Genomic DNA, 11,498 nt, shown 5'->3' on the forward strand with positions numbered 1-11,498 from the left:
AAGTCGCCTTAGATTTAATTCACGAATGCCAGAAATGTTGTACAATTCTGAAGTATTGACTCTCTCAGCTTTTGAGACGTGACCGAAATTCCCGCTGACGGTTTTCCGCCATCCTTGAGGAGGTAAGGAACGAAATGGGGACTAGGCAGAAGATTTTTAATATTCAGCTAATCATCCTTTACTCTCTAGCGCTGCTGTTACTTCAAAATCATCATCACCATCATTATAATCATCATTATAATATTAAAATCTAAATAGTAATTGATTAGGAAGCTCTGTTCACAATTGAGGAATGTTTTATGCAGTATGACGCGTTCAACAACAGCTTCAGCGAGCCGAAAACAGAACTTTGACGCGTTCAACAACAGCTTCAGCGCGCCGAAAACAGTCCGGTTCGCCAAAGAACAAACAAGACATGGGGTCGCTTAATGAAGCTGGTCACTGCTTGATGGGATAATCTGTGTGAAGGTATTCCGCCAGAATCTGGTTTCGTTCAAGTGGGTTGTTGTTTTAAAAAGGGAGATTGATTGATTGATTGGATGGCAAGGTCTTCTTCCCCCCTTGACGGTTGGCCTGGGTAGATTATCAATTTGAAGAGCGGAGTTATGAGGGGGGATCCAATATGGCTGCAGACCAGCGGCTTTCTTACTTTCGAACAAGTTCGTATTTCTTTGATCAGTGATGGAAAGTCACTTAGACAGCAAGGAAGGCACAGTCCACTTAATACGACGCCCAAAATCTCGAAGTTGAACTAAAATCCCCGATTTTTTTAATGTAAACCAACAAATTTTCGTGTTCTGTTAACCTTTGCAATGGAGAACTGGCCCCGTTTTATCCTTCATAAACGATATCACAAGTTCAACTTAGTTACTTCGTAAATGCTGATTCATTTAGATCCATTAAGGACTTACAGTGAAAACTTAGCCACCGGTAAGGGGTGTGGGGAGTGCGGGGGGCGGGGGCGGGGCGGGGGCGAAGCCAGCCCAATTAAGTGCCTGTCCCAATCACAGGTAAATAAGGGGATGCTGGAATTATGGCGTCATGAAGATGAATGAATTTTCACATAGAAGAGTGAATGTATACCTCTGTACTTCCTGCCAGTACCTCAGTAATATAAAAAAAGGATTCAGTAATCCCCTAGAGTGCCTGTGGTGGGTAAGGAAGAGGAATAAGAGGAGTAGGTGCAAAAGAAAAAGACTTCAAAATAACCTACGCCCACGGGGAAAGAACGACACAGGACAAGCACAGCAAGCCCCGGCCAGACAGGCTGAATGGATAAGTCCCCGTTTCCTCTCAATCAATTCTAAAGACCAAGGTTCAGCTCCTGGACGGGGCAGCTGTACTTATGACGGATGACAGCCTAAAGTAGAAATGCAACCAGACGTGTTTGGTACGAGAACTTCCTTGGGGTAGGTCAAGGGACTCAGCATTGAGCCGAAAATGTTGTTCAAAACAAGATGGGAAGAACTTTAGTGGGTCGTTCCTTCCAAGGGGATTCAACAATATATATATATATATATATATATATATATATATATATATCACACACATACCTGTATATATATATATAGATAGATAATATATATATACTCACTCATACATACTGAGACATACCCTGTATATATCTACATAGATAGATAATTATATGCACCACACTGAGATGATGTACGTATGTGCAGAAAGAGGAAAGATGAAAACTTCCAGTGTGCTGGTGTCATTTTGGTTTTTATTTTTAGAGCGGGAGTGGGGAGTGGACGCAGTAAATTATGGGCCGACGCACGACAGAAGTTTGGCATCACGAAACTGTCTTTAATGTCTAAAAAAAAAAAATAAAAAAAGCGCAAGGGGGAGATAGAAGATAAAATCTTACGATGAGGTACGGATTAGATGATGATATGATTCTGGTGAGGAGTTTCAAGTTAGCATGTTGTTTTGATGTTTATTTTAATGTCTGTTTTTATGTCTATTTTTTTTTGTACAGTTGTCTCATCTTAGATTTCACAGTTGGATGCAAGATGTCACAGTGATATATTTTTATATTTTTATGTCTATTTTCTGCACAGTTGTTTCATCTTAGATTTCACAGTTGGATGCAAGATGTTTACAGTGACAGGCGTCTGTTTTCTTTAGGCTTGTCACTGATAAAGTAAAGTGTGTCTGTAACTTACTTCACAGGATCACACGTGATCCATTAGCAAGCACAATTCCACAGATCTGTATTGACTGACCTTTTTATGCTTGCAGGCACCCTAGAATGTCATTCATTCCAGTGCCTTCTCGAGAATCGCAGCTATTAATCATACTTTTTATGTTTGAGAGAGAGAGAGAGAGAGAGAGAGAGAGAGAGAGAGAGATAGAGAGAGCGAGCATCTTCTGCTTGCAGGCACCCTAGAATGTCATTCATTCCATTGCCTTCTCAGCTATTAATCATACTTTTTATGTTGAAGAGAAGAGAGAGAGAGAGAGAGACCATGTGTAGCTTGCAGGCACCTAGAATGTAATTCATTCCCAGTGCCTTTCTCGAGAATCATAGCTATTAATCTTACTTTTTAAGTTTTAGAGAGAGAGAGAGAGAGAGAGAGAGAGAGACCATGTTATGCTTGCAGGCACCCTAGAACGCCATTCATTCCAGTGGCTTCTCGAGGATCGCAGCTATTAATCTTACTTTTTATGTTTTAGAGAGAGAGAGAGAGAGAGAGACAGAGAGAGAGAGAGGGGGCCATGCTATTGCAATCATTCATTCCAGTGGTTCTAGGATCGCAGCTAATCTTAGTTTTGAGAGAGAGAGAGAGGACCATGTTACACACCACGCCATCCATTCCAGTGGTCGAGGAACTATTAAACTTTAAGTTTTAGAGAGAGAGAGAGAGACAGAGAGAGAGAGAGACCATGTTATGCTTGCAGGCACCTAACTTCCAGTGGCTTCTCCGAGGAAGATTAATGTACTTTTTAAATTAGAGAGAGAGAGAGAGAGAGGGCAGAAGGACCAGTTTGCTTGCAGGCACCTAGAACGCCATTCATTCCACTTCTGATGATTCTAATCTTACTTTTAAGTTTTTATGACCATGTTATGCTTGCGAGCACCTAGAAATTCCAGTGGCTTCTCGAGGATCGCAGCTATTAATCTTACTTTAAGTTTTCTTCTTCTTCCATTCATTCCAGTGGCTTCTCGAGGATCCCCCTTTTAAGTTTTGATTATGCTTGCAGAGCACCCTAGGAACACCATTCATTCCAGTGCTCTCGAGGATCATAGCTATTAATCTTACTTTTTATGTTTTAGGAAGAGAGAGAGAGAGAGAGAGAGAGAGAGAGAGAGAGACACACACACACACACACACACACACACACACGCATACTCAACTGTTAAATTATTTGAGACATTTTGGAGTTCCCATCCGCACCTTCTTTATGCGTCTAAAAATGGGAGGTCCTCGTTCTTCTTCTTCCCCATTCCCCAATGTGTCAAGAAGCAGCTGTCAGCTTTATTCAGTGCCTTCATCAGAGACCAAGAATTCAAGGTCACACCGAGGGAATACAAGTGTTATTTTTCATAGATGGCGGTTGAAATTTGTGCGATTGTCATCATTGGTATCATATATTATTATTTTTTTAATTTATTTTTGGGGTCTACTCACGGTCATCCTATTCACGACTGGGTAGTGTTTATAGTGTTGGGTTCAGGTTGCATCCTGCCTCCGAGTCCACTTTTCTCACCCGTGCGCTGTTTCTATTAGCACACTCTTCTGCGCGAGTCCTGGAGCTACCCCGGCATCTAGTTTCTCAGGTTCCTCTTCAGGGATCTTTGATCGTGCCCTAGTGTTCCTGATTATGGGTAACAATTTCCGCTGGCATATACCGTATCCTTCTTATTTCGATTTTCACCCTTGGTACTTATCAATTTTTCTCTCTTTCTTTCTCGTCTCTCTGGTGTCCCATGGCATTGCGACATGATGGTGATACTTCTAGATTTTGTCAATCAACATCACGTCTGGTCTATTGGCGTATCCCCCACGCTGTCCTGATGCCATATTATTATTATTATTATTATTATTATTATTATTATTATTATTGTGTATTGTGTGTGTGTGTTTGAATTTTGTAGTAGATTTCGTTTTGATATGACAGTTCTTTAGCGAACTCTGTCTGAAAATGTATTTAAGATATATCCTTTCATTGTGATTTATGAAACGCAAGCTGCATTCCTACTTTTCCATTGCACCAAGCTTGTGCAATTTCCCATTGTAGGAAAACGGGATTGAGTACCTGGCACACGCTCAGGAAATTGTATTTAATAATGAATAAAGCCAAGTGTATCTTACTTGTGATGGCTCCCGAGATAAATCAGATTTTTTCCCTAATTTATTTACCCCCTGGGAATTTGAATGATCGTGACTCGTTTACAGTGGTGCTAATGCACTGGTGACCAACCGTTTCTCAAAAACTCGACATGAATCAAGGAAAAATGAAGGAGGAATTCCTTTGCCTGAGAAAATAGTACGTAGAAATAAGAAGTAAAAAATGCAATCGAGTTTTCTGTTCAGCCGCTACAGCATATAATCAAGGCCACCGAAAATAGATCTATCTTTCGGTGGTCTCGGTATAATGCTGTATGAACCGCGGCCCATGAAACTATAACCATGGCTCAGTGGTAGCCTGTCCTGTATCGTTGTCAGACGAACGATTATGGCTAACTTTAACCTTATATAAATAAAAAAAAAAAACTACTGAGGCTAGAGGGCTGCAATTTTAAATTTGATGATTGGAGGTGGATGATCAACATACCAAGTTGCAGCCTCCAGCTCTCAATAATTAAAGATCTGAGGCGGACAGAGACAAGTGCGGACGGACAGACAAGCCGGCACAACAGCTTTCTTTTACAGAAAACTAAAAATGGAACAGAGAAACTTGGAGTGGATGTTGGCGAGGCATTGAATGAGAAAGAGTACAAATGAGTTTTGGGTTTGAGTGAAGAATGCTCTCGATCGCCTCATCTCTGGTCTTATTTCCAGTGAGTTAAGACTGCGTTCTATGCCTCTTTTTTTATCCCCTTATGTCGTCATTCTCAAATATTCCGCTGACTAATATCTGTGTTGCATTGAGCGTTTCCCATCGGACTGACGTCGTCAAGCTTGGTTTCAGTTTGGATAGAACTGGTCAGTTTTGTTCCTTTGTCATATAATTTCCTCCTGTTTAATCTTATTTTCCTGATGGTGCAGATCGTAATTTGACTTACGTTGGTGACGAACAGATCATTAATTTCTGCGTTGTTGACGAACAGATCATTAATTTCTACGTTGTTGAACAAATCATTCATTTCTACATTGGTGACGAACAAATCATTAATTTCTACATTGGTGACGAACAAATCATTAATTCCTGTAGACTGCGTTGTGGTCTGGTGGTTTCCATACCGAGGTAGTTTTTCATGTTACATAATTTCGTATTTTTTTCATGTTGCATAATTGCTTTTCCGGTGCAGAGCATAATTGTTTTCAAGGATTTGTATCCCTTCCACCATGGAAGTGCTCAGAGCCGAACCAATGGCTTGCATCTCAAGTATTAGACGTGTATTGCTGGCGTTGGAAAATTGTACAAGTTCTATTCATTGCACTCCTTTCCTTTAGTAACTAGTGATTATCCACCTTTCTTTTCAGCCCACAACGCTGGCCCAGTGAATGAGGCTTAGCATCCTTACAATATTCCTTTTGTCTCAATTCAGTGGGCGGCCCAAAGGCCCAGACGCAAATTTTGACCTTGGAGAAGGTAATCCCATAAATTGCATTCGCATCACGCTGAGATGCATCGTTTTCATATCTGCTTCATTCTAGCCTCCCTTGCGTGATTTGGCCGTTTGGTATTTTACGTTTCGGTGACGAGGTAATGAGGAGGAGTTTCCTGCACTATTTTTCATTTCTAAGTTTCTTAAATTTTCGGTTTAGTATTTGTGATGTTTACTTATTATATACCTTCCAGTTTCTGATCACTTCTCGTCATACTTGAAGATGTTTAGTGTATGCGCGTACAGATGCGCACATACACTTGAATAACAGAAAGAAAATACCTGTTGAATATCTCATAAATCGTTCCACCTACCATTCCCCTAAAGGCTTATTCGCTTTTAAGTAGGATATGGTTAACTTTGCATCAACCGTGTGGAAGGAAGTGAATGCAGAGAAGATAGCGAATGAGCAAATGGATCTTGAAATAAATGATGCATTCTGAAGAGAATGTAGGAGTAATATGGAGAGTTGTTGGACAAAGAGGATAGGAGAGAGACCGATCTGAAAATCACAAGTCCAAGTACCATTATAGATTAAAGAATAACCTCTGTACCGTCTTGATAATTCAAGGAGGACGATTGAAAAGCTGATTGGATAGCTGCTGTAACTGATGAGATTACAAGTGAAATGTTATATGTGGTGATAGTTTAAATGAGTGATACCAGGATGTGCAAGGTCTATCCGCGTAAGGGAAAGATTCCCAACGTATAGTTGAGAGGATTGATTACTTCTGTGTTTTTGCAAGAGTTTGGGGAAGAGAAGTGTGGTTTTAGAGAAGAAAGACATTTATGCTATTTACAGGTAACTGGAAACAAGTAAAAAGCACTTAAAGTTTCTTCGGGCAGTCAGTTTTCTGTATAGCCCACTACCAGTGTATAATCAAGAGCCACCTCAAAATAGATCTATTTTCAGTGGTCTCGGTACATAGTGCTGTGAGCCATGGCCATGAAGGTTTAACGACATTAGCCCTATCCTATATCATTGCCAGAAGCACGGTGTTATTAACACAACCTTAAATAAATTGAAAACTAGTAGGGCTAGAGGCTGCAATTTAGTATGTTTTGATGATTGGAGGGTGGATGATGAACATACCAATTTTCAGCCCTCTAGCCTCAAGTTTTTTAAGATCTGAACGGACAGAAAAAAAAAGTGCGGACAGAGCAGACAAAGCCAGCACGTATAATTTTCATTTAAAGCATTGTCGTATTTATTTTTATCCATATAATGATGAGATAAAATTATATTTTATCAAACTGCATTTTATTAGATTTTTCATACAGCTCCCTTTCCTTTTATTCCGCATAAAGAATGTTTTCTTTTGTTAATGCCTATATGTAGTTGGAAGAGATAAGGTAAGTTCGCGACAAGGACTGACGGGATTCATACGTAACCTACATAAATTATGTATACGAAGCTTGACAGATATCGAGAGAAGAGAGAGAGAGAGAGAGAGAGAGAGAGAGATGCGAAAAGCTTACTGAGTGACTATAGAAAACTAACAGAGCTCATATGTAACATACATAAACTTTAATAGAGAGAGACAGAGAGCTCATACGTAACGTACGTAAGCTGTGTATAAGAAGAGGTAAAGAAATGGAGAGAGAGAGAGAGAGAGAGAGAGAGCTAGCTCACATGTAACATACGTAAGCTGCGTATAGGAAGAGATACAGAGAGAGAGAGAGAGAGAGAGAGAGAGAAATGCGGAAAGGTTGTACTGAGCCTTTTATTCATCATATCATTTAGAGCTGTATACCTCTTTCTGACTCAATTGCTATTACTGGTTCGTAGCAGTTTATTAATAGCAGGGGCTCATAAATCTATTGAGAGAGGCCAGACTTGCTGCCACTCAGTAGCAAATAGACGGTGTATGTATGTATGTATGTATGTATGTATGTATGTATATACTGTATGTATGTATGTATGAAAGCTTCTCTGATCTTGGTACATCTCAGTTTTTGGGGGGTTCCTCATCATTCGGGTCGTGTTGTGACCTCAAAATCTATTTACGCCTTTTTTGTATAAAAACCATTCAAGAAAATTGTCTTGAAAATTAGTTTTAAACGAGAGAAAGTCTCTTTGTCGTGGAAAATGGACCTTTGTTTATCTGTTTATTAATTGTCCTCTTTTTTTTTGATAAGTGGAATCTCTTCTTTCTGTATTTCACTTTGCTTCCTCTTACTTCCTCTTTACTTCTTCTAATGACACCTTAATATTCTTTGGAAGGTTAGTTTGATCATGGCCCTGTGGTGGGCATTTTCCATATGAATAGGGTTCAACTTCCTGAATAATAATAATAATAATAATAATAATAATAATAATAATAATAATAATAATAATAATCCCTGATAATAAAATAATTGTTAATAGAAAATAATAATATTGTTTAATAATAATAATAATAATAATAATAATAATAATAATAATAATAATAATAATAATAATAATAATAATAATAATATTCTTTTAGGACTTGAATTTCAAGTCAGTGGCCTTTAGTGAGCTTGTTCCCATATAGATAGGGTTCATCTCTTGAATAATAATAATAATAATAATAATAATAATAATAATAATATTCTTTGGAAGCTTGAATTTCAATTCAGTGACCCCTCTGGGCTTGTTCCATATGAATGGGGTTCATCTCTTGAATAATAATAATAATAATAATAATAATAATAATAATAATAATAATAATAATAATAATAATAATAATAATGATAATAATAATAATAATAATAATAATAATAATAATAATAATAATGATAATAATAATAATAATAATATGTATTCTGAATGGAATTCTAGTGAGTTAGTTTACGCGTTTTGTTTTCTTTTTCTTTTAGAATAGACGCCACGTAAAGGTATAATAATGGAAATAATAATAAATAAAGGATAGTAGGGCACTGGAAAGAATGAGCTGAAGAGAGAGAGAGAGAGAGAGAGGAATGCCCTATTTCGCAAAGAGGGATTCCTAACGCCAAGAGCAATGTTGGTTGCGTCAAACCCCCATTACCTTTAGAGTCGTTCTTTCTTCTCATCTGCTCACCTGTTACCTCTCTCTCTCTCTCTCTCTCTCTCTCTCTCTCTCTCTCTCTCTCTCTCTCTCTCTCTCTCTCTGTTGCAGTTGTGTATTTCCCTTCTTCATATTTCTGCTCCTAGTGACCAGTGTCTCTTCGAGCACAAAAACACCCTTCCGAGTATTTGAGTCAACTCAGAAAATAAATAGATAAATGAAATAAAGAATGAAAAATAAATACGCATAGAAAAAAGTAAAAAAAATAAATACGCAACTGAAGTTAGCGTAGCAAGTGCCTGGTGACTCATATGAAATGTAGTAATCCACTTTGAGAGACCTCTGCCAATTTGTATGAGCTACAACACAATGTGCATGTTTGTGTGTTGTGGGGTTTTGTTTGGGGGGGTTGGAAGGGTTGTGGGTGAGGGAGCGTTTGCTTGTTTGTAATCGCAAGCAATTTTGAGGCTTCTGGAAGAGATTCCTAAAATATAACGGGAAGATTATGATACAACAGTTTGAAGTTTAAAGTGGAAAAATGTTTTAATCTTATGTCTGCTAATTCTTGCTTATTTTCAATCCTGTGATTTTCTATAATTTTAGAGTTTTTCGTACCATAACCTGTGAAGTGAGAATGTGCATGTTTGTTTGTTGTGGGTAGAGGGGGCGGGCCGGTTACGTGTTAGTGAGTGTTTGCTTGTTTTTAATCGCAAGCAATTTTGATGCTTTTGCAAGGGATATCTAAAATATAACGGGAAGACTGTGATACAACATGTTTTGATGATATGTCCGTTATTGCTTGCTTATTATCAAACCTGTGATTCCCAATCATTTTAGAGTTTTTCTCACTAGAACCCGTGCAGTGACTATTATTAACCCCCAAAGGCAAATCAAGTACTCAAGGTCACCTTGGCTCTCTGGGCAGGTTCGTCATGAGGCTTCAGGCAATAGGTTTTATGTGGGGAAGATCGCAGCCCCTGGGGAAAGGCTTTTGAACGTTGACTTGTAATTATATATTTTTTTTTATTTCGAGGGGAGAATTTTATGTGCAGTCCCTGATGTACGTTAAGTAGGTTACCCTAACCAGAGCTGCAAGTGTTTGGTGAAACATCGGTTTTGTAAGCTGTCTGAAAATAGGGTCGTCTTGGGGGTAGGTTGTGCACATAGAAAAGAAAATTAGGAAATAGAATTAGCATAACTGCAGAAGCAAAACGAAAACAAATAATATATATATATGTATAAATGGATGTAGAGTGTGTGTGTGTGTGTGTGTGTGTGTGTGTGTATGTGCCAGCATAACTCTGAAACGCATCGAGCAATTTCAACCAAACTTGGTATACATATGACTGACTATCTAGAAATGAGCACTGTTGGAGTAAGACATCACGGGCAGGGCCGGGTTGGTCAGCTGTTAATATATAAATTTCCCCGCGAACGATCCTACTTTCATGAAATAGTTGCAGGTCAAGCCACACGCCACAGACAGAAATGAATTTAACCTGACAGATTGGGGAACAGGATATAACACAATCGTAGTGAATGAATAGAGGTGGACAGTATGTTGTCTTATGAATGAATAGGAGAAACTGTGAATTGTCAAGGTCACTCAACTTGCGCCTTTGCGTAACATCATTATATGCTTGTGTTTGCATGTTTGTGTGAGGTACGCAGAATCACTTGTTTACATACATCTTCAGGTGTTTAGAATGGGTGACAAAATTCGTAAAGGTAATAATAATAATAATAATAATAATAATAATAATAATAATAATAATAATCTCTGGAAACTTGAATTTCAAGTCAATGGCCCCTTTGGTGGGCTTGTTCCATATGAATAGGTTTCATCTTCTGATTAATAATAATAATAATAATAATAATAATAATAATAATAATAATAATAATAATGCTAAGAGATTCACAATTTCGTGAAAAACAATGTTTGATAAAAGTCCACAATTATATTTATTGTACATAGTAATATATTTACCATATAATTGTGGATTTGTATTACATAATAATAATAATAATAATAATAATAATAATAATAATAATAAAATACAAAGTTCATGAACACCATGGTATACAAAAGGAAGCGCGTGCTTCTTACGTAATCCCAGAGAAGTCATTCCCCTCTTGGAAGTCAAAAAAAAAAAAAACAATAATATACCGTTCCGTTCCCTTTGACCACCTACTATGATAAATAGGGTACTCACCCGACTGAACTCCTCTCCGACGGTACACGCACGTTGCTGGGTACACGCTCTCTAGTGGTATTATGCAACAGGGTACACCTACACGCGCACATATACGCACACACGCACATACGCGCGCACTTACACGTCTGAAGAGACACTCGACACCGCTATATTTTCTTTTTCCTTCCGTCACTGGGTGAACTTCTACGCCGTGGAAGCTCTGAATCAACGGGTGTCAGCCAGGAGCCGTGGCGGAGGCTCAGAGGCAAGGAGATGGGTGCTCACTCAAGCAAAGGCAAACTAGCAAGCAAGCGCAAGCGCTGAGAGCCTTTTCGGACCCGAGTTGTAATCGGCGTGACACACCAGCGCCGTCTGGACAAACCGAACGGCGCAAGCACTGACCAAACCTCTTCTTGCGGCTGCTTCTGCTTCTTCTTCTTCCTCTTCTTCTTCTTCTTCTTCTTCTTCTTCTTCTTCTGCTTCTTCTTCTTCTTTGCAATCCGTATATCCCGA

General features: G+C 38.6%; 1 protein-coding gene across 1 annotated transcript in view; it reads right to left on the reverse strand.

The window, feature by feature from the left end:
- The window catches only part of LOC136855519 (venom carboxylesterase-6-like), a 47,646-nt gene extending 36,388 nt beyond the window's left edge, over positions 1–11,258 (reverse strand). The window contains 1 exon segment of the mRNA XM_067132634.1: positions 11,004–11,258. Within this exon segment, the coding sequence (XP_066988735.1) occupies positions 11,004–11,113 (110 nt within the window). The 5' untranslated portion in view covers positions 11,114–11,258.
- Positions 11,259–11,498: the final 240 nt, after the last annotated feature.

Source organism: Macrobrachium rosenbergii, chromosome 31, assembly GCF_040412425.1.
Source record: "Macrobrachium rosenbergii isolate ZJJX-2024 chromosome 31, ASM4041242v1, whole genome shotgun sequence".
Taxonomy (NCBI): Eukaryota; Metazoa; Arthropoda; class Malacostraca; order Decapoda; family Palaemonidae; genus Macrobrachium; species Macrobrachium rosenbergii.